The sequence below is a fragment of the Mesoplodon mirus genome, assembly GCF_964341445.2.
Source record: "Mesoplodon mirus genome assembly, chromosome: 5".
NCBI lineage: Eukaryota > Metazoa > Chordata > Mammalia > Artiodactyla > Ziphiidae > Mesoplodon > Mesoplodon mirus.
In genome coordinates this window covers 128,297,133-128,321,497 of record NC_138980.1, presented here as the reverse complement: position 1 = coordinate 128,321,497, position 24,365 = coordinate 128,297,133, and the positions used below count along the sequence as shown (strand labels likewise).

The window sequence follows — 24,365 nt, the reverse complement described above, 5'->3', positions numbered from 1 at the left end:
GAATGCCTTCTTAAATAACATTGATTATAATAATTGAGCAAGGAAAGCTTAAATTGTATTCTTTTTTTTTTTTTTTTTCTTTTTGCGGTATGCGGGCCTCTCACTGTTGTGGCCTCTCCCGTTGCGGAGCACAGGCTCCGGACGCGCAGGCCCAGCGGCCATGGCTCACGGGCCCAGCCGCTCCGCGGCATATGGGATCCTCCCAGACCGGGGCACGAACCCGCATCCCCTGCATCGGCAGGCGGACTCTCAACCACTGCGCCACCAGGGAGGCCCTTAAATTGTATTCTTAATGGCCAGTTTACTAAGGCAGGGAAATTTGTTTATATGTTAGAAAAATGTCCCCTTTAAAAAGCATTGAAATGCAATGGCATGTTATTAAATCATAAAGGGATCTAAAATATTGATATATACTTCAACATGAACCTTGAAACCTTGAAAACATTATGCTAAGTGAAAGAAACCAGTTAACAAAAAATCACATATTATATGATTCCATTAATATGAAATGTCCAAAATAGGAAAATCTATAGAGACAAAAAGTAGATCAAGGGTTTCTTTTTTGAAGTGATGAAAATGTTCTAAAAGTAACTATGTTGATGGTTGTACATATCTGTGCTTTCATCACCAAAAAACATTGAATTATACAATTTAAATGGGTGAGTTGTATGGAATGTAAATTATATCTAGATAAAGCTGTTAAAAAAATAAAGCTTTGAAACTGTGTAGTGCTTACAGAACCAACTTTCAGTTACCTAGAATATTCCCATTATCCCCCCAATCCCAGCTTTTCAGAAAATATTTTGTCTTTTCAAATCACTTGAACTTTTAAAATTCATCCCAGGCCTATAGGATATTAGCAAAGATTTTTCTCTAATTGCATCTGAGCAGACAGACACAGAACACATAGGTGTTACTATAATAAACGTCTCAAAGGTAGATTTTCAAACTTGACTGCTCAGTTTCTACTGAATCACAGTCTTTTATACTCATCTCTCTGTTAATAAGGGAATAGGAGCCAGACTCCCTTGTTTATAGTCTAGGAGATAAATCTTAGTGTTTTTAACCCCCAGACTGTAGGGATCTTTGAAATAAGCCTGCTAAATGAAGAGTAAATGTGAGTGGACTCATTTTTTTACATGGCCATTCATCGCTGTGAAGAATCATACAGGTTTTGGGGTTGTGGGAGAGAGTAATTGCCTTGGTGGGTCATGTGTATGATAAATCTTTTTAAGTGCTTTCAACTCATCTCTATGATAGCACTTGGAACAGTGTATAGTTGATTACATGTCTGTTTTTCTTAGATTGTGAGTTCCTTGCAGGCAGGGACCGACTTGTCTTATTGAGCTTTGTATTCTTGTACCTGTAGCCCTCTAGTTTTTAGGAAGCATTTCATAAATGTTGACAGACTGATGAGAGAAACTGTGGGAAATTAGGGACAAACTGGGGATAATGGAAAATGAAATGCTAGGTACTAAGTCGATTAGCTCTGGAAGTTTCGCTTATTGTTTGTAAGAATCACAGACCCCTCAAAAACATTAAATGTTTCACTTTTGCCAAGCTGATGTCAATCAGTTTAAGAATTACTATATTTCAGTTTTTTAAATCATGTGTAAATGTGAATTATTTCTTCAGTTTAATATTTTATTTTATGCCTCATTTTGTTTTTCTGTGATAGTATGCCAAAATGAAATAATGAAACTTTTCTTTTTGACAGCTTGAAATACCCATGAATATCCCAGATGTAGGATGCATAGCTGTTGTGGAACATCATCTGTCATCAAACGTAGATTTGACTACTCAGGAAATGAAACAAGAAGAAAATTTGAATGCATTATCAGTTGTAAGCATCCATTTTAATATGTTTTGTCTTTAATTTTTTGTTTACTTTCAAAAGGCTAAGTTTATTTTGAAAAGCTTTAGGTTTACAGATGGTTCTTAACTAGTATGATAGAAATTATTCTATTATTTCTAGGAGCTGTAAGTATGAATGGTAGAAACTAGTGAATAATTTATAGATTTTTATATTTGACTTGAAAAGCATAGATTCCTGTGTGTGGGAGTAGCTCAATATCTTCATAGACTTATGTTAAAATTCTGATGCATTAAATATATACTAAATGTAAATTATTTAAAACATATTTAGTTGCCTTTTGCTTGGCACTCTTCCTTATTTAGTTGGTATTTATCTTGTTTTTGTAAATGAAGACTTACAACTTTTTCAAAAACAGTTTTATTAAGATACAATTCATACACTATACAATTCATCCATTTAAAGTGTATAATTCAATGGCTTTTAGTGTATTTACAGCTATATGCACAATTTTAGAACTTTTTCATCACCTCAGAAAGAAGACTTATGCCCAGTGGCAGTTGTTCCCCTATTTCCTTCCAGCCTTCCCCAGGCCTAGGCAACCAATGATCTACTTTTTGTCTCTATAGATTTCTCTATTCTGGAGATATATACACACAGTATGGTCCTTTGTGCCTGGTTTCTTTCACTTAGTCTAGTGTTTTCAAGGTTCATTCATGTTGTACCATGTATCAGTACTTCATTCCTCTTTGTGGTCAAATCATATTCCATATGAATATACTACATTTCCTTTATTCATTCATCTGTTCATGGACATATAGGTTGTTTCCATCTTTTGGCCATTATAAATAATGCTGCTATAAACATTTGTGTACAAGTTTCTGTATGGACATATGTTTTCATTTTCTTGGGTACATTCCTAGGAGTATAATTGCTGTGTCATATGGTAACTTTGTTTAATCATTTGAGGAACTAGCAAACTGCTTTCCAAAGCTGCTGCACCATTTTATATTCCCACCAGCAGTGTATGAGGGCTCCAATTTCTTCACATCCTGACGATATTTATTTGATTTTTTGGATCTAAACATCCTAGTAGGTGTGAAATGGTACCTCATTATGGTTTTGATTTGCATTCCCTAATGATTAATGATGTTGAGCATCTTTTCACATGCTTTTATTGGCTATTTTTATATCTTCTTTGGAGAAATGTCTATTTGGAGTCTTTGCCCATTTAAAAATTTTTTTGGTCTATTTGTCTTTTTTTTTATTGAGTTGTAAGAATTTTTTTAGATTCTGGATACAAGTTCCTAATCGTATATGTGATTTTCAGATATTTTTTCTCATTCTGTGGGTTGTCTTTTCATTTTCTTGATGGTTTCCTTTAGAGCAGGAGTCCCCAACCCCTGGGCCGTGTACTGGTACAGGTCCGCGGCCTGTTAGGAACCGGGCCACACAGTAGGAGGTGAGCAAGTGAAGCTTCACCTGCCACTCCCCATCGCTCCCCATCACTTTCATTACCACCTGAACCATCCGCCCTCCTCCCCCATCCATGGAAAAATTGTCTTCCACGAAACCGGTCACTGGTGCCAAAAAGGTTGCAGACCACTGCTTTAGAGTACTTGGACTTCATTTATCTATTTTTTCTTTTGTTGCTCATGCTTTTGTTGTCATATCTAAGAATCCTTTCCCAAAGCCAAGGTCATGAAGATTTATCCTGTTTTACATTTAAGTCTTTAATCCATTTTGAGTTAATTTTTTTTTTTTTTTTTGGCCATGCCACACAGCTTGCGGGATCTTAGTTCTCCAACCAGGGATTGAACCCAGGCCCCCAGCAGTGGAAGCACCAAGTGCTAACTGTTGGACTGCCAGGGAATTCTCCCCATTTTGAGTTAATTTTTTATATGGTGTGAGATTAGAGTCCCACTTCATTCTTTTGCATATGACTATCTAGTTGTTGCACCATTTCTTTGAAAAAACTGTTCTTTCCCTATTGAATGGTCTTTTATTTTTGTCAAAAATTCGTTGGCTGAAGATATGTGGACTCTCAATTCTATTCCATTGATTTATTTGTCTGTCTTTATGCTGGTGAGGCTCTGTTGATTTGTTGCTTTGTAATAAGTTTTGGAATTAATAAGTGTAAGTCATCCTATTTTATTCTGTTTTATCCTATTTTATTTTGGCTATCATGGGTCCCTTGCAATTCCATATGAATTCTGAAATCAACTTGTCAGTTTGTACAAAGACATCAGCTGAGATTCTGGTTGGGATTGCACTGAATCTGTAGATCAGTTAGGGGAGCAGGTGTTGCCCTCTTAACAATGTTTGAGTCTTTCAGTCAATGAACATGGGATATTTTCCCATTTACTTCACTCTTCTTTGATTTCTTTCAACAATGTTTTGTAGTTTTCAGAGTATGAGCTTTGCATTTCCTTAACTTCATTTTCAAGTATATTATTATTTTTGATGCTATTGTGAATGGAATTGTTTCCTTAATTTCATTTTTGGTTTGTTTATTGCAAGTTTATAGGAATACGTTTGATTTTTATATATTGGTCTTGTATCCTGCAACTTTGCTGGACTCATTTATTAGTTCTAATAGTTTTTTAGTGGATTCCTTAGGATTTTCTACATATAAGATCATGGCATATGTGAATAGAGATAGTTTTACTTCTGTCTTTCTGTATTACTTTTGTAGGGCTGCTGTAACAAAGTACCACGAACTGGGTGGCTTAAAACCACAGAAATTTATTCTGTCATAGTTCTAGAGGCTAGAATTCCAAAATCAAGATGCCCCTGGTGATGGGTGCTTCTGGTGGCTCTGAGGTAGAAATCATCTTGGGACTTTCTCTTACCTTCTGGCAGTTGCTGGCATTCCGTGTCATTCCTTGGCTTGTGGCAACACAAGTCCAACCTTTGCCTCCATTGCCACATGGTGTTGTCCCTGTATGCGTGTCTGTGTTTCTTTTCTTTTAAGGACACCAGTCTTACTGGATTAAGGCTAACCCTAATCCACTATAACCTCATCTTCACTTGATTACATCTAGGAAGACTCTATTTCCAAATAAGGTCACCTTCACAGTACTGGGGGTTAAGACTTCAACATATCTTTCTGAAAGACATAATTCAGTTTATAACACATTCCAGCCTGGATGTCTTTTATTTCTTTTCTTGCCTAATTACCCTGTCTAGAACTCCAGTACAATGTTGAATAAAAGTAGGGGAAAGCATCCAGTCTTTCACCATTAAGTTTGATGTTAGATGTAGTTTTTTTCATAGATGCCCTTTTTCAAATTGAAAAAGTTCCATTCTGTTCCTAGTTTGTGTGAGTGTTTTATCATGAGTGTTGGAATTTGTCATATGCTTTTTCTGCATCTCTTGAGACGATCATGTAATTGTCTTTTATTGTATTGATACGATGTATTACATTGATTGAATTTTGGGTATTAAACCAAAAGTTGCATCCCTCGGATAAATTCTACTTAGTCATGGCATATAATTTTTTTTTGATATTTATTTATTTTCTTTATTTTTTTGGCTGCGTCAGGTCTTCGTTGTGGCACGTGGGCTCCAAGGCGCGTAGGCTCCATAGTTTGTGGCACGGGGACTCTCTTGTTGAGGCACGTGAGCCCAGTAGTTGTGGCACGCGGGCTTAGTTGCCCCGCAAAATGTGGGATCTTAGTTCCCCGGCCAGGGATCGAACCCCCGTCCCCTGCATTGGAAGATGGATTCTTTACCACTGGACCACCAGGGAAGTCCCCATGGCATATAATTTTTATATGTTGTTGGATTCAGTTTGCTAGTATTTTATTGGGGATTTTTTTGTCCATATCATAATAGATACTGGCCTATTATCTCTGATGAATCTGACACGAGGTTCTTGTGATATTAGGAGCTGAAAGCCCTCCAAGTGGGGCCTGCAGGGAGAAGGACCCTGTTTTCCTGGCTGCAGCAGTCTGAGGTGGAGTCTGCCTCACTGAGCTGGAAGGAGGGAAAAAGCAGTCTTAGCTCAAATACCACAGACTTTCACCTTTGTTACTGAATTTTCAACAATTTTATCGAATATATGTGCATCTTATGCCCTTAGGACCATTTCCAGAGGCTTTAAATGGTGGTTCTTTAATAAATTTTACCAGTTTCATTGGGGAGAGGGTCAGCAGAGCTCCTCATGCTGTCATGCTGGACATAGATCCTATACCTTCTTAATTTATTAAAATTCATTTAATTTTTAAGCCACCTAGTAGTGTAAAAAATTTGTGATATTGTTCAGACCTTGGTTTCCATTGAGTCAAAACTAGCAGCAGATGTGACTAAAGTTGAAGGATTATGAAATTGAAGAAGAAAGGCAGATGCTTGTTGCATATGATGAGAATTAAAATTTGCATATAATACAAGCAAAAGGTAAAAGAAGGAGCAAGAGATGAAAATATTTGGCTTTTAAATGATTTCTGTTCTTGTTTATGAAATTTTATGAATAATTATAAATTTCCACTCCATTGTAACCAAAAGCATAGAAAGACCTGTAAAATGTAGTGCTTTGAGATATGGAACATGTGTTTGGGAAAATACCTAAGCTATTACTTTTCTTTTCCTCTTTTAGGAAATGACCACAGGTGAACATTCCCAAGCTGAAACAGGTAACTGTTAATAAGGAAACAGCTAAAAATACTTGGTTAACACCAATGAACAGAGTGATTTAATAGTGGTGGTAATTAGTAAATGAGTCAGTTTGCTGGAGAATTGAATGAAAAGGTCCAGCAGTTTGAATATGTTATCTCCAGGAGAAACTTGGGTTCTTGGAATGCTGCTTTAGAGAGTGATTAAATATTTGATAAAGAAGTATTTATTTTCTCTGATTTGCACAGATGTATTTCCTTTGAAGGTATTAAGTTATTTAACGAGAAGGAGTAAAAGTCCTTCAGTGAGTAAAAGTTCAGTGAGTAAAAGTCAACAGTTGATGCTCTATTTATAGTATATAAGCTGAATGAAACACTACCCTAGTAAGGGGTTAGTGGTATGGAGGGTTTTGAAACTTGTTACTAGAGGATAAATACCTAAATTAAATTCTTTTCTGAGCAACCAAACATAAATTTCCCGATTCATTCTTCTATTTTAATGTTGATCTGGTTTTTCACAAGGTACCAACGATGGAAGCACTGAAGCTGCCATCACTTTACTTACCATGGGAGGTCTGGTGTTGCAGTCAGAGATCAGTACAGAACAGAGTGATGGTAAGAATAAAAGATAAGTCCTACCAAAAAAAAGAAACCTTTAAAATCCAACTTTTAAGAAATATACCCATATTTGAATATTAAGTGAATATCTGCCTTTTACATTTGAAGTTGGCATCACTGTGTTATTTTTCCAGAAAAGGTAATATGTATGCATTGATCCATCCTACTTACTACTTACTTAGCCCTCTAATGGCCTCCATTTCCATATAGTGCACTGGGTTTATTAAGGATAATTTGTATTTGTAGAATAGTTAATCTAGTGAATCTACCTTTATCATCATAAACATCATTGGTTAACTGAACTCCTTGATCACTGATGTCTTCACATGTTCCTTTAGCGAAGGAGCCGCTGCTTTAGATAGTCTTCACAATTACATGACAGTCAAATACAGTATGAAGGGGTAATAGTAGTCATTGAGATAATTTAGTTTAGACTATTCTGTTAGTTTGGACTGAACCAAAAAATATGTCAACCCAGACTCTTAGTATTTTATTTTAGGCTATGGTCTTTACTATCAAAGTACCTTCTACTTTACATTAAATGGATAATCATGTTACTTATAATCCTGTTAATCATTTTAACTGCTAATGAGTGACCTGCCATTTGTTTTAAGTGTCAGATTTCTTGGCCCATAACTATATATTTATCAGGAAAGTCTCTGATTTGTGTTCCCTATAGGGCTCCTTTTTCAATGGCAGAGTATTGCATTGTAGCCTGTCACAAATGTCTAGAACGTAAAATACAGGTTTTAAAAAATTATAAATGAAGATAATCCCATCTGGAAATTCATCTGAGGTTATATAGTTACTGAAAGTAACAAAAAGATTTATTTTTAATTATAATAAAAGAAAAGTTTTAGTCTATAAGAATTATTAAACTTAGAACATATCAAATCTCTGGCGTGAAATATCAGGTCATAAATTTAAACTTGGAGCCAAAAAGAGCAGACTTTAAAAATAACATAGATAGCTTCTCAAATGTGTTTTACCCATTTTATCATTCTGCTGGTCCTCTTCTAATGAATTGAAAAAATCTTTAACACATTGTTTACTCAAAAAAAAAAAAATTAGGGAATTCCCTGGCGGTCCAGTGGTTAAGACTCCCCACTTCCACTGGAGGGGGCACGGGTTCAATCCCTGGTTGGGGAACTAAGATCCTGCATGCCACGTGGTGCGGCCAGAAAAAAAAAAAATTAAAAATAAAAATAACATAGAATTTTACCATTGCTGCATGTTGAAGGACTTATTTGGACATCTATTTGTATTTGGTCAATTTTAATTTTCTGTTTTTTTCTGCAATAGGAGTATGTGTACTTCCTGATATTCATTCAAACGATAAAAGCCAAATTCCTTTTTGCCCAGATAATACAAATCTCAAAATTGTTCATGAATGTCAGGAACCTTCTTCATCTATCCGTAGTACATCTCCATCAGTAGAAGAAAACAAGATTATATTGGATGAACAAAGTACTAAAGAAGAAATTGGTTTAATGGAAGAAGTAAAGGAAAACTCTATATCATCCAGGTTTACTTTGCTTTATTAAACTATTATTGTTTTTTGAGTTTTATAAAATAAATTAGTGTTCAATTAATAAATATATATAAACCAACCATCAATTTGGCCAATAGCTTTGAGTAACAAATAAATGTAAGGTGGGCAGTGCTAATTTTTCACCCTTTAAAGTAAGGTTTAGCAGATTTTGATTTTAGTTTAATGGTTTGCATATTAAAATTACCACAATGGGTGTTTTAAGCATTATTGAAACAGTTTTATGTAAATATAGTCCCAGTTTTACAGACATGGTCCAGATTCTTACACAGAATCCTGAGAGAATTCTTACACAGTTGATTAATTTCTCTTTCTTCCCATCTCTTTCTAGGACAGCTTCAAAAGTGACCAATAATTTGAGAATGAGAAGGAGATTTGCCAAGCCTAAGCCAAATCTTAAGAAAATTTTAGGGACCAGCAGGTTTGGTGCTCATCAGGAAGTTCCCAGTTTGTTTGTAACTAAAGGAGAAGTGGAAATTCAAAGAGGTAAACTTTATTGTTCCCTTGAAAGTTACAAAATTACTTTGACCCAAGAAATTTCATTAGCATTTCAAATGGAATATTCAGTTGTTACAATTATTTTAACTATTAAAAAGTTAAAACATACAGAAAGTAGAATGAGCTATAAAATAAATACCCATAAACCCACCAACTAGTTTCAGTAATTATTACCCTTTCACTATATTTACTTGATCAAACTTTCTCTTCATATATATTTTTTTCTGTTTGTGTTTATACATGAATACTCAAGCAAACATCTCTTAGGCATACATGCATGTGGCCAAAAATAAGACAGTACCCAAAAGTCAAGAATTTTAAAACCTCCCTCTTCCTTGGTTCCCAGCCCCTAATCCCATTTCCAGTATCAGTTTTTATTGTAGACTTCTAAAAATGTTTTATACACATAAGCATCTAAATAAGGGTGTGTGTATATACACACAAGCACCCATATATATACATGCACACATACATATATATGTATACACATGTATATTCCTTTCAGCAAGAACAAAAATATATGTATACTATATCATATATACTATTCAGCACTTCTTAAAAATAACATTTTTATTGAGATAATTCACATACCATAGAATTCACCCATTTAAAGTGTACAAGTCAGGATTTCCCTGGTGGTCTGGTGGTTAGGACTCTGTGCTTCCACTGCAGGGGCACGGGTTCGATCCCTGGTCAGGGAACTAAGATCCCATAAACTGTGCTGAGTGGCCAAAAAAAAAAGTATACAATTCAATGGTTAGTATATCCAACTTTTGCATATTATAAATAATGCTGCTAAGAACAGTCATTTATAAGTTTTTGTATGGACATATATTTTTATTTCTCTTGGGTTTATACCAACAAGTAGAATTGTTGGGTCATGTGGTAATTCTGTGTTTAAGCTTTTTTTTTTTTTTTTTTTCTTTTTGCGGTATGCGGGCCTCTCACTGTTGTGGCCTCCCCCGTTGCGGAGCACAGGCTCCGGACGCGCAGGCCCAGCGGCCATGGCTCACGGGCCCAGCCGCTCCGCGGCATATGGGATCCTCCCAGACCGGGGCACGAACCCGTATCCCCTGCATCGGCAGGCGGACTCTCAACCACTTGCGCCACCAGGGAGGCCCTGTGTTTAAGCTTTTGAGGAACTGCCAAACTGTTACAAAAGTGGCTACACCATTTTATATTTTCACCAACATTTGGTGAGGGTTTCAGTTTCTCTGCATCCTCCCAGACACTTGTTATTATTTGTCTCTTTGAGTATAGCTATCCTAGTGGGTGTGAAGTGCTATCTCATTGTGTGTGTATGTGTGTTTTAATTGGGGTATAATTGCTTTACAATGTTGTGTTTTTGCTGTACAACGAAGTGAATCAGCTATATGTATACATATATCCCCTCCCTCTTGGACCTCCCTCCCCCCACCATCCCACCCATCTAGGTCACCAGAACACCGAGCTGAGCTCCCTGCACTATACAGCAGGTTCCCACTAGCTATCTGTTTTACACATGGTAGTGTATATATGTCAGTCCCAATCTCCCAATTCATTCTACCCACCCTTGCTCCCCCGCCCATGTCCACACGTCCGTCTGTTCTCTACGTCTGTGTCTCTATTCCTGCCCTGCAAATAGGTTCGTCTGTACCATTTTTCTAGATTCCACATATATGCATTAAAATATACAATATTTTTCTCTTTCTGACTTACTTCACTCTGTATGACAGATTCTAGGTCCACCCACGTCTCTACAAATGACCCAATTTTGTTCCTTTTTATGGCTGAGTAATATTCCATTGTATATATGTACCACATCTTCTTTATCCATGCATCTGTTCATGGACGTTTATGTTGCTTCCATGTCCTGGCTATTGTAAATAGTGCTGCAATGAACATTGGGGTACATGTGTCTTTGTGAATTATGATTTTCTCAGGGTATATGTCCAGTAGTGGGATTGTTGGGTTGTTCTGTAGTTCTATATTTAGTTTTTTAGGGAACCTCCATACTGTTCTCCATCGTGGCTGTATCAATTTACATTCCGACCAACAGAGCAAGAGAGTTCCCTTTTCTCCACACCCTCTCCAGCATTTACTGTTTGTAGATTTTTTGATAATGGCCATTCTGACCGGTGTGAGGTGATACCCCATTGTAGTCTTGATCTGCACTTCTCTAATAATTAGTGATGTTGAGCATCTTTTTATGTGCCTCTTGGCCATCTGTATGTCTTCTTTGGAGAAATGCCTATTTAGGTCTTCTTCCCAGTTTTTGATTGGGTTGTTTGTTTTTTTTTGATACTGAGCTTCATGAGCTGTTAGTATATTTTGGAGATTATTCCCTTGTCAGTTGCTTTGTTTGCAAATATTTTCTCCCTTTCAGAGGGTTGTCTTTCTGTTTCGTTTATGGTTTCCTTTGCTGTGCAAAAGCTAAGTTTAATTAGGTCCCATTTGTTTATTTTTGTTTTTATAGTCATTATTCTAGGAGGTGAGTAAAAAAGATCTTGCTGTGATTTATATCAAAGAGTGTTCTTCCTATGTTTTCCTCTAAGAGTTTTATAGTGTCTGGTTTTACATTTAGGACTTTAATCCATTTTGAGTTTACGTTTGTGTATCGTGTTAGGGAGTATTCTAATTTCATTCTTTTATATGTAGCTGTCCAGTTTTCCCAGCACCACTTATTGAAGAGACTGTCTTTTCCCCATTGTATAGTCTCGCCTACTTTGTCATAGATTAGGTAAACATAGGTGTGTTGGTTCATCTCTGGGCTTTCTATCCGGTACCACTGATCTATATTTCTGTTTTTGTGCCAGTACCATACTGTCTTGAGTATTGTAGCTTTGTAGTATAGTTGGAAGTGAGGGAGCCTGGTTCTTCCAGCTCCATTTTTGTTTTTCAAGATTGCTTTGGCTATTCGGGGTCTTTTGTGTTTCCATATAAATTGTAAAATGTTTTGTTCTAATTCTCTGAAAAATGCCATTGGTAATTTGCTAGGGATTGCATTGAATCTGTAGATTGCTTTGGGTAGTATAGTTATTTTGACAATATTTATTCTTCCAATCCAAGAACATGGTATATCTCTCTGTTTGTGTCATTTTTGATTTCTTTCATCAGTGTCTTATAGTTTTCTGCATACAGGTCTTTTGTCTCCTTAGGTAGGTTTATTCCTAGGTATTTTATTCTTTTTGTTGCAGTGGTAAATGGGAGTGTTTCCTTAATTTCTCTTTCAGATCTTTCATCATTAGTGTATAAGAATACAAGAGACTTCTGTGCATTAATTTTGTGTCCTGCAGCTTTACCACATTCATTGATTAGCTCTAGTAGTAGTTCTGGTGGCATCTTTAGGATTCTCTATGTATAGTATCATGTCATCTGCAAACAGTGACTGTTTTACTTCTTTTCCAATTTGGATTTCTTCTCTTTCTTTTTCTTCTCTGATTGCCATGGCTAGGACTTCCAAAATTATGTTGAATAATCATGGTGAGAGTGGACATCCTTGTCTTGTTCCTGATCTTAGAGGAAATGCTTTCAGTTTTTCACCATTGAGAATGATGTTTGCTGTGGGTTTGTCATATACAGCCTTTATTATGTTGAGGTAGGTTCCCTCTATGCCCACTTTCTGGAGAGTTTTTATCATAAATGGGTGTTGAATTTTGTCAAAAGCTTTTTCTGCATCTCATGAGATGATCATATGGTTTTTATTCTTTAATTTGTTAATATGGTGTATCACATTGATTGATTTGTGAATACTGAAGAATCCTTGCATCCCTGGGATAAATCCCACTTGATCATGGTGTATGATCCTTTTAATGTGTTGTTGGATTCTGTTTGCTAGTATTTTGTTGAGGATTTTTGCATCTATGTTCATCAGTGATATTGGACTGTAATTTTCTTTTTTTTTTTGTGATATCTTTGTCTGGTTTTGGTATCAGGGTGATGGTGGCTTCATAGAATGAGCTTGGGAGTGTTCCTTCCTCTGTAGTTTTTTGGAAGAGTTTGAGAAGGATGGGTGTTAGCTCTTCTCCAGATGTTTGATAGAATTTGCCTGTGAAGCCATGTGGTCCTGGACTCTTGTTTGTTGGAAGATTTTTAATTGAAGTTTCAATTTCATTACTTGTGATTGGTCTGTTTATATTTTCTTTTTCTTCCTGGTTCAGTCTTGGAAGGTTGTACCTTTCTAAGAATTTGTCCATTTCTTCCAAGTTGTCCATTTTATTGGCATATAGTTGTTTGTAGTAGTGTCTTATGATCCTTTGTATTTCTGCGGTGTCTCATTGTGGTTTTTTTTTTTTTTTTTTTTTTTTTTTGCGGTATGCGGGCCTCTCACTGTTGTGGCCTCCCCCGTTGCGGAGCACAGGCTCCGGATGCGCAGGCCCAGCGGCCATGGCTCACGGGCCCAGCCGCTCCGCGGCATATGGGATCCTCCCAGACCGGGGCACGAACCCGTATCCCCTGCATCGGCAGGCGGACTCTCAACCACTGCGCCACCAGGGAGGCCCCTCATTGTGGTTTTGATTTGCATTTCCCTGTTCACTAATGATGTTGACTATCTTTTTATGTGCTTATTTGCATATCTTCATTAGAGAAATGTCTCTCAAGATCTATGCTCATTTTATTTTATTTTATTATTTAAGATTTTTTGTTTTTTGATGTGGATCATTCTTAAAGTCTTTATTGAGGGCTTCCCTGGTGGCGCAGTGGTTGAGAGTCTGCCTGCCGATGCAGGGGACGTGGGTTCGTGCCCCGGTCCGGGAAGATCCCACATGCTGCGGAGCGGCTAGGCCCGTGAGCCATGGCCGCTGAGCCTGTGCGTCCGGAACCTGTGCTCCACAACGGGAGAGGCCACAATAGTGAGAGGCCCGTGTACCGCAAAAAAAAAAAAAAGTCTTTACTGAATTTGTTACAGTATTGCTTCTGTTTTGGTTTTTTTTTTTTTTGGCTGTGAGGCATGTGGGATCTTAGCTCCCCGACCATGTATCAAACCTGCACTCCCTATATTGGAAGGCAGAGTCTTAACCACTGAACTGCGAGGGAAGTCCCTATGCTCATTTTAGAATTGAGTTATTTGTCTTTTTATTATTGAGTTCTTTATATGTTAGTGCTGTTTTTAAAGATTAATATATTGAAAAAAATCTTTCCGTATGATTACATAGTGCTCTTATATCATTTTTTCAATAGCCTAACTATATTTTCCATGTCCCCTCCCTGCCAAGGTCCCAATCCCTTAGGGTACTAGTGGGAGCAGGAAAAGCAGTGTAAGTGGTAGGCTGCCTAGATTATATTCAACCCCACATGTAGAAGATCTGGATAGTTAGCATCATCTTTTCCCTGTTTTCAGTTTCTTGATCTCTGGGATTTTCTTTTAGCCAACAATTCCTGTGGTTCAATTAGTTAATTCATTACTTTGGCTTGAGTGGTACCCAGAAGGTCTCTCAGTGTGCAGGCCCCAGTTACCTCTTTTATACAGACGTCATTTTCTTCTGCTTTTTGACATTATTCATTACAGAACAGCTCCCTCCCCAACACTTCCCCCAAGGTGGAACCAGCCAGGCCTCCTGTGTACCCACCTCTAAACCTCTTCTGTATGTGGGTTTCTGATTATACTGCTATTATAGTAAAGTAGAGATACAATAGCTGTGGCTGCCAGGAGTGAAATATATGCAGTGCAGACTCATTAACTATCTCATTTATGTTAAAAAGTGTAAGTGACCCACACCACCTTTTTGCCATGTGAATAAGCTTGCTTTTTGGATTAAGAGAAGTTTGGAAGAGCCACTATGTAGTGATCTTTGAAAACAGAATATGTTTCTAATATGGAGATTTTGACTTTACTATTTTGGGCTATATTTTAAATGTATTTTTTATTTAAGAAACTGAGAAAAATGCTGCGAAAGAGAGAGAATTAGAAGATAAAAACCTTGAATCAATTACAACAGCAGAGAGTAAGGAGCAGATCAAATTGGCATCTGTACACGGTATTGAAGAAACTGGTATTTCACAAGAAGCACACCTAACTGGAAGGTAAAAGAGGAAAGATATTCTGGGATTTCATTTATATTCTGTGTCAACTATAGGCATAAGCGGTAGCTGTAAGAATTTGTTCTGTTGCATTAAATCTATCTTAAAAGTTTGAAAACCATTAAATTAGATGAACTTTGACATACCTAGTTCTAAACATAGTTCTGTGGTTGTCTCCTTGATTTCAGATACATACTAATCTGTCTTTCAGAGATGAAGATGAAGAAGGGAGGTCTGCAGAGGTTCAGCTGTCTTCAGTTGTTCCTGTTGTTTCATCTGAGTCAAGGCCCCACACACTTGGTTTGGGTATGGGTCTTGGTGAGAGTTCTGTTGAAGAGCCCCTGGGAAAGGACTCTAACGGAGACAGTGTGCTTATACTCCATGTGCCAGAGGTAAAAGAATGTAAAATATGACGGGGTGGCCAGCTGTTTATTCCTTATTTAAAACGTTAAGTTCTAATTTACACACAATAAACTTTACCCTTTTAGTGTTCAGTTCTACAGATTTTCATAAACCTATATAATCATATAACCAATACATGAACAATTCCATCACTCCCCAACTTTTCCAGGGTCCTTTTTAGTTACTCCTTCTCTCCACCCCCCCACCCCTGACAACCACTGATCTTTTTCTTTCCCTATAATTTTGCCTTTGCAAGAATGTATTGAATATGTTTTTAGTCTCTGGAACATAGAGATAAAATAACCAATACCTAGCTTTGTTGTAAAAGCTTTGAAAGAGGAAGTGTTTTGTACAGAGAGAACTCTTGCTTCTTAGCCCCTGGATCTGAGAAGTTCATTCTCAGAGCAAGTGTTTATTGAGATGTTGTGTGTGCAATACTGTGTGAGATACTTGGAATACAACCTTGCGAGGAACAGATGAGTAAATGAATGGTTAAACTCAGTCTGCTAGGTGTTATGAAAGAGAGTTCTGTGGGACTCAGTTGGAGTGGCCCTCAACCCAATCCAGCGAAACTAATCTGGTGGGGGCAGTGGGTGGAGCCCAGGCATTAGCTTTTTTTTTTTTTTTAAAGTTCCCCAGGTTATTCTAATGTGCATCCAGCACTGAGCAAATCCTTGATCTGGAAGAACAAGTATGAATTAGCCAGTTACAGGGAGAGGAACATGTACAAAGAACAAGTGTGAAACAGTATGACATGCTCAGGGACTGTAAAAGTAACTATGAGTGGACTATAAATGAAGAAAGTGCTTAGAGATGAAGTTAGGTAGCCTGGGGACAGATCATAAAATGAATTTTTATGGCTTGCTAAGGAGTTTGGGTTACATCCAAAGTTATGGGATTTTCCCCTACCACCCAACTTTTTAATTTTTACTTTTTATTTTGAAATAATTTCAAATTTAGAGAAAAGTTGCAAGAATCTTACATAGAAATCTGTTAACATTTTGCCTCATTTGCATGCATACCTAGCTCTAAACATTATTTTCTCTCTGTGTTGCTCTCCATCTTGGTAGGTACTTTAAAACAACTAAACCATCTGAAAGTAAGTTGTAGACATGAGTCTTCACCCACAAATACTCCAGCTTGTATCTAAGACCAAGAACGTTCTCTTACAGAAAAATGACAATACTATTACCACACTCAATATTACCATACTACCTAACATTGATTTAATAATAATGTGTAATATACAGTTGCAGTCAAACCTCTTACAGTGCATTTAGCTGTCATTTCTTCTTACTTTTTTAATCTAGAGTAGTCCTCTTGCCCTTTTTCCTCTTTTGTGTACTTGACATTTTAGAAGTCCAAGTTAGTCTGTAATCTGGATTTCTTTTACTGCTTCCTCATTATTAGATTCAGGTTAAATGTTTTTTTGCAAGAGTACTACATAGGTGATGTTTTGCTCTTCTTTTGCATCATATCAGGGGACACATAATGTTGGTTTGTCCCATTATTGATGTTGGTGACTGATCACTTGGGTAGAATGGTACCTACCAGTTTTCTCCATTATAATTGCCTCTTTTCCACTTAGTAAGTAATTTAGTATGCATTGATGATTCTTGCCTGAGTCAATTACTGACATTGTTGGTTGCAAAATGAAAGTTTTAAGATCCTAAGCAGTAGAGAATTACAATTGGAATTGCATTTTAGAGAAAACAATGTTTACAGTTTTGTGGAAAACAGATTGGAGGGAGCCATGCTGGGGGCAAGGAGACCAGTTTGCTTCCATATACATGTCACCTACTAATGGTACAGTGGCTGCTGTGATGGGGATAGAGAGAAGGTTGAAGTGTTCGGATCTCCCTTTTCTGTTACTTCAAAAATCATTTCATAGCCTATACATATTTAACAATTTAGTCATAATTCCCTTGTGTATATATATGTGTTTATTTAAATGAATCAGAAATTTATTGGTACAACTAAAAGTTTCAAAACACTTGAAAATTTCTCTATATAGGTTAGATAAGTTGTTGAGTTTTGAAACAATAACTGATCACAGTATCACATTGTCAGGAAAACTTTTAAAACTGAGATTTGGTCAACCTCACTCTTTCATTTTAATTTTTTTATGGCAGTGTAGTATTCCTGAAGTCCAACAAGAGAATATAAACAATCCTCAAGACCTAACAGGTATGATAATCTGCTTCAGTAGAGTCTTAGAACCTAATAGTATGTTTTTTACTGCCCATTTGACTATGGAAAAACAAAGCAGTTTTTGTTGGTCTATGATGGCCTTAAATTTAAAAAAAAAAAACTTGAAGTATTTTGTATATAAGTTTTGTTATTCAGAATTATAAATCTTAAAAAAAAAGGAATTATAAATCTTCTCCATAGTGAATCATCTTTATCCTTTACGAAATTTTTATTTATTTGTTTCTTGAGGGGTATAATTTAGTTTTTTATTCTTCGGGATAAGTTGTCATGAGACTTTTTAGAAGTGAAATAAATTAATGATTTTCTGTCATTTCATGGTTCAGCTTTTCATTACTAACTTTTAAACTTTGATAATGAATCTAGTTGCTAATGTACATCAAGAAGATGAGGATGAACAAGCATTCATTTTAACTCTGGTGGAAATCCCAACCAATGGAGTAGAAGAATTTGCTGATACCACTATGCAGTTAATGCCAAACCCTTTACTGCCAGCCCCCATATTGGTCAAATCAGTGAATACAGAAGAAAGGGGGGACATGAGGTAATGAATCAACTAAACTGTTTTTGCTATGGGGAAGGGGTGCTTTATGAATTGAATAGTATTGATTGAACAAGCCATTCACCAACATTATTTGTAATTGTCATGGAGATCTTATTTAGTAATTATGTGGTAAATTAGAGAAGAAATTACTGATTTTATATCTGATAAAGATGCCATTTAAATGTATAATATAATACTTTTGTATGAAACTTTGTTGGTATTTTAAGTATTTTGAAAGCTAAAAAAATTTAGCAATCTGAATCATAAAATAGCATCTGTTAAAGGTTACTCTGTGTACATTTATATATTTTTTAAATTCTGAAATAAATATACATTCACAGAAAGTTGCAAAAATAGTACAAAGGTTACGTTTTAAAATATTTTTGATATTCATTTTAATTCTTTGCTGTAGAATTCTTAAGTTGTATTTTAATAGTCATTGGTTAAGATGCTTAATTGTCTATCAAGTAACATTAGAATTTGAAGCCTTTTATATTAGGAAGAGACATTTTAGAATAAAATTTAACTTTACTGACAAAGAAAACATTATATTTATGCCTCAGATTTAATTCAATATTATGGAACTTAAGTTGTGAGCTTTTAAGTATGAATGGAGCTCAAAACTAACATTTTTGTGGCCATGGCCATGTATATATTAGTTACTTTGAAGTTTTTTGGCAGTTTTCATTGGAATAGCTCAGGCTTTAACCTCATAAAATAACTAATTTAATGTGTGTGTATTTTCTATGCAGTATCAGTTTTCCAGTAACTTCAGCTGGTCAGGATGACATGTGTTTATCTAATTCTGGAAGAGATGATTCCGAAGAGCCTCCTGCTAATTTGGATCTTGTATCTAGGAAGAGATTTCATTGTAGGCTTGATGAAAGTGACCATGTTCCTCCTGCCAAAAAAAGTTCACTCACTTTAAGAGATGATTGTCAAAAATATACCTCTGAGGTAAGATGGAATCATTAAGCAAGTAAGATGGCCATATTGCAACAGATCTATTTTTCTTTTTCCTTTAGACTCTTTATATAAAGATAGCTCTAGGGACTTCCCTGGTGGCGCAGTGGTTGAGAGTCTGCCTGCCAATGCAGGGGACATGGGTTCGTGCCCCGGTCTGGGAAGATCCCACATGCTGCGGAGTGGCTGGGCCTGTGAGCCATGGCCGCTGAGCCTGCGCATCTGGAGCCTGTGCTCCACAACAGGAGAGGCCGCAACAGTGAGAGGCCCGCGTACCGCAAAAAAAAAAAGTTAGCTCTATACTTTTTACCATAAATAATCCAGATAAAACCAGTTTTGGATTTTTACTTTCAACCAGTTCTAGGTGAAAATTGATGGATATTAATCAGAAAACCCATTCCCAGCACAGTGTCATTGGCTAAAAATTAAGCTGAAAGCATCATACAGATGTGGATCTTGGCTGTACCACTTAACAGCTGTGGGATCTTAGGCAAGATTCTTCACTTCTCTGAATGAGTTCCCTACTGTGTAAAATGGTAATAGTGATATCATCACTACCATTATCATAATGCTTAAAGCTTCCCGTTGCTCTTAGGAATAAAACCAGAACCTCTAAGGCACTGTTTTTGTTTGGCTGTTTTCTGTGTCTAATCTCATCTTGTGCTGGTCTCTGCCTTGCTAGCCATATTGACCATCTTTCAGTTTCTCAAATGCACCATACTCCTCATGTCCCAGGCTTTTCTTTTGCTGTCTCTTCATTTATGAAACATTCCCTTGCAAAACACAGACTTCTTTAGCTCAATCATCACTACCTCAGGGACGCCTGACAATACAGTGCAGATTCAGTTACCAGCCACTGTGTTGTATATTTCTTAAGCACCCTCTTGTTTTTGTTTCTGGTAATCATCATAAGTTACTACACTATAGAACAACACTATGGAAAAATTAGAATCTATATTCTCAAAGGGACAGTTGAAGGGACAGTCCTTAGATGATAGTAGACAACAGAGGCGGTGTATTCTGCGATATCTGATAGGTTAAAAAATGGTATCCTGGAATAGTTTTTAATTTCTCTTATTATGAGTAAGGTTGAACATCTTTTCACATGCTTAAGAACCAGTTGTATTTCCTTTCCTTTGACGTGACTCTATACTCTTTACTCATTTTTCAATTGGGTTTGTTGATCTTTGTCTTGTAGATTTGGAGGAACTCTCTGTTTTGTATGTCTGTGATATGAGTTGCAAATTTTTTTTTCTCAGATTGTTGTCTTTTAACTCTACTTTTTGTGATTTTCTCATACAGACTTTTTTGCTAAACTTTTTAACGTGAAAGTTTTCAAACATTTAAAAAGGTAGACTGGCTAGTATAATGTATCCCTATGTATCAGTCATCCTATTTCAACATTTTGTCAGCATTCCATGCAGACATTGTTTCATTTTATTTTAAAAGTATATTTAATGACATGGAAAAAAGATCAGAGTACATCACTATATGCAAAACTAGGTCACCAGTTTAAAATAGGCCATTTAAAAAATGATAGATATACATTGGTGTGACTAAATATATAAGAAAAGTATGTATAGTGTCTCTTGGACCTGCTTGTGGCTTTTATTTTCTAAACTGTTTTCAGCATTTTAACGATAAAAAATTGCTTATAAATAGCCGAAGTTATAATTTTAAATTCTAGAATGTATATACACTGCACTCAGATAGACATGCAAATACTTTTTATTTTTCTGTAATCAGATATATCAGTCTTTTGGGGAATTCCCTGGCATTCCAGTGGTTAGGACTTGGGTGCTCTCACTGCTGGGACCTGGGTTCGATCCCTGATAGGGGAACTAAGATCTCGCAAGCTGTGCAGCATGGCCAAAAAAAAAAATTTCTTTTTTATTAGTCTTTTTTTTTTTTTTTTTTTTTTTTTACTTATTTATTTTTGGCTGCATTGGGTCTTCATTGCTGCACGCGGGCTTTTTCTAGTTGCAGTGAGTGGGGGGCTACTCCTCCTTGTGGTGCATGGGCCTCTCACTGCTGTGGCCTCTCCTGCCGCAGAGCATGGGCTCTAGGCACACAGACTTCAGCAGTTGTGGCACGTGGGCTCAGTAGTTGTGGCTCGCGGGCTCTAGAACACTGGCTCAGTAGTTGTGGCACACGGGCTTAGTTGCTCCGCGGCATGTGGGATCTTCCTGGACCAGGGCTTGAACCCGTGTCCCCTGCATTGGGAGGCGGATTCTTAACCACTGCGCCACCAGGGAAGTCCCTATTAGTCTTTTTATGTATAGCTTATGGAGTATGTTATACATTGAAGGTCTACCTTGAATTTAATATAAATTCTTTTAATTAATATTATTGATTTGTATAGAATTTATTTTGGTTTTAAGAACAGTGGAACCAACTTAATTTTCCCCAGATGCCTATCCATTTGTCCCAGAACCATTTTTTGAATAATTCACCTTTTGTCCGCTAATTTAAAATTCTACTTTTGGGGACTTCCCTGGCGGTCCAGTGGTTAAGGCTCTGAGCATCAGGGAACTAAGATCCTGCATGCTGCACGGTGTGGCCAAAAAATAAAATAAAGGTGTATTTTTTTTTTTTTTTTTTTTTTTTTTTTTTAGCTGTACGCGGGCCTCTCACTGCTGTGGCCTCTCCCGTTGCGGAGCACAGGCTCCGGACACACAGGCTCCGCGGCCATGGCTCGCGGGCCCAGCCGCTCCGCGGCATGTGGGATCTTCCGGGATCGGGGCACGAACCCGTGTCCCCTGCATCGGCAGGCGGACTCTCAACCACTGCGCCACCAGGGAAGCCCAAAGGTGTATTTTTTTAAAAATAAAATGAAATTCCACTTTTGTCAGATATTAAATTCCCATACATATTTGGACATATTCCTGAACTTTCCTTTCTTCTTCATTGATTTACCTATTTGTTCTGGGGCCAGTATCACACTGTTTTAATTATTGTAGCTTTTAAGTGCTTTACTATCTTAAAAAGGGATAGTCTAGGGGCTTCCCTGGTGGCGCAGTGGTTAAGAATCTGCCTTCCAATGCAGGGGACACGGGTTCGAGTCCTGGTCAAGGAAGATCCCACATGCCGTGGAGCAACTAAGCCTGTGCGCCACAACTACTGAGCCTGCGTTCTAGAGCCCACGAGCCACAACTACTGAAGCCCTCGTGCCTAGAGCCCATGCTCCGCAACAAGAGTAGCCCCCACTCTCCACAACTAGAGAAAGCCCACACGCAGCAATGAAGACCCAATGGAGCCAAAAATAAATAATTTTTTTTAAAAAAAGGAATAGTCTGTCCCTCTCCCCAACCCCCAATACAATTTTCTTCTTTTTCCAAGTTTTTCCTAGTCGCTTATGTTTTTTCTTTTTTCTTGGCTGTGTTAGGTCTTTGTTGCTGCATGTGGACTTTCTCTAGTTGCATCGAGTGGGGGCTACTCTTCATTGCAGTGCACGGGCTTCTCATTGCGGTGGCTTCTCTTGTTGCGGAGCACGGGCTCTAGGCGCACAGGCTTCAGTAACTGTGGCTCACAGGCTCTAGAGCGCAGGCTCAGTAGTTGTGGCGCATGGGCTTAGTTGCTCAGCAGCATGCGGGATCTTCCTGGACCAGGACTCGAACCTGTGTCCCCTGCATTGGCAGGCGGATCCTTAACCACTGTGCCACCAGGGAAGTCTGCTTATATGTTTTAAAGTTTATATTAATTTCAGATTTAGCTTATTCAGAGCTTAAAAAAAAAACCTATTGATACTTGTGTTAGGATCATACTAAGTTGACAGATGAACATAGAGAAAATTGACATCATAAATGTGATGTTGAATCTTCCTGTCCAGAAACACAGTGTGTCTTTCCAATTGTTTAAGACTTCTTTTGTGTCTGTCTCTCAGGGGTATTTTAAGTTCTTCTTCATATAAATCTGGTACATTTCTTGTTGGATTATATCTAAGAATTTTATCTTTTTTGTTGCTATTATCATTGAGTTCTTTTTAATCTGGAGAGCTTTACTGAATTACCCTCATTGTGTATAGTAATTTTTCAGTTGGTTCTCTTGAGTTTTCTTAGTAAACAGTCATATCATCTGCCAATATAATTTTAATTCTTCTACTTTTTACACCTTTAATTTCTTTCTTTTCTAATTATATTGGCTAGTATAACTTTAAAAAAATCAGAAAATAGTCCTGATAGTGGACAACTTTTTCTTATTTCTGACTTTGATGGGAATACTTCCAGTGTTTATGAAGTGGGATGCTGCCTTTCGGATTGCAATAGTTGTATTTTATGCTGTTAAGAAAATGCCTGTCCGATTTTATGTGTTTTTTTAAGAATGATATTATTGGACACTTTTCCTGAAAATAGAGAGATGATATTATTTTTCTCCTCAGATCTGTTAATTTTTATTAATATGTTTTATAATATTAAATCATCTTTGTATTCCTGAAACAAACTTTTTTTTTTTTGGCTGTGCCTCCAAGCTTGTGGGATCTTAGTTCCCTGACCAGGGATTGAACCCACGCCCTCAACAGTGAAAGCGTGGAGTCCTAACCACTGGACTGCCAGGGAATTCCCAAACAAACTCTGTTTGATCGTGATGTTTTAGTCTTTTGATGTGCTGCTAAATTATGCTTGTCATATTTCATTTGATAGTTTTGCACTGATTTGAGACTGGTTAGTTGGTATCAATATTATGCTTGATTTATAAAAGGCATTTGGAAGCTTTCCCTCTTCTGCTATGCTGTGGAATAATTTAAATAATAGTTGCAGTGTCTTTTTTATAAATGTTTGGTAGAATTCCCACAAAACATGTCTGACCCTAGCTTTCTGGGAAATACAGGTTTTCTTAAGAAAGAAAGAAGGAAATAAAATTAAGAAAGAAGGAAGGAAATAAAATTAATTTTATTTGACAAATAGATTTCTAATTTTTTTTGTTAATTTTCTTAAAACAGGTGTGTTCAAAGGAATTAATAAATGTTTTGGAGAAAACAGGTGAGTAAAATAAATTTTAATGTGATTGCATTTTGCTAAGTACCCCTGATTATTTTTGATATATCTTGTTTAAATTTGGGATTGAAGCAGAGTCTTGCTCATTTTTCTCTAAGAATCACGCCTTTATTATTAGAAGTTTTTCTTCCCTTCTGAGATCTTAGATTTGGCACTTTTGGTG

The 24,365-nt window shown here is 36.9% G+C and overlaps 1 protein-coding gene across 4 annotated transcripts in view; it reads left to right on the top strand.

Annotated features, from left to right (window-relative positions):
- The window catches only part of BDP1 (BDP1 general transcription factor IIIB subunit), a 94,629-nt gene that overhangs the window by 53,596 nt on the left and 16,668 nt on the right, over positions 1-24,365 (top strand). For 2 of the 4 annotated variants that reach the window (XM_082620471.1, XM_082620469.1), the window contains 11 exons: positions 1,718-1,843; positions 6,411-6,447; positions 6,949-7,041; positions 8,347-8,569; positions 8,925-9,079; positions 14,944-15,094; positions 15,303-15,483; positions 17,626-17,680; positions 18,068-18,245; positions 18,998-19,202; positions 24,148-24,187. In XM_082620471.1, the coding sequence (XP_082476597.1) occupies positions 1,718-1,843; positions 6,411-6,447; positions 6,949-7,041; positions 8,347-8,569; positions 8,925-9,079; positions 14,944-15,094; positions 15,303-15,483; positions 17,626-17,680; positions 18,068-18,245; positions 18,998-19,202; positions 24,148-24,187 (1,444 nt within the window). Of the gene's footprint in view, positions 1-1,717; positions 1,844-6,410; positions 6,448-6,948; positions 7,042-8,346; positions 8,570-8,924; positions 9,080-14,943; positions 15,095-15,302; positions 15,484-17,625; positions 17,681-18,067; positions 18,246-18,997; positions 19,203-24,147; positions 24,188-24,365 lie in introns of those variants that run through there. The other 2 variants (XM_082620470.1, XM_082620472.1) reach the window with 2 other exon arrangements.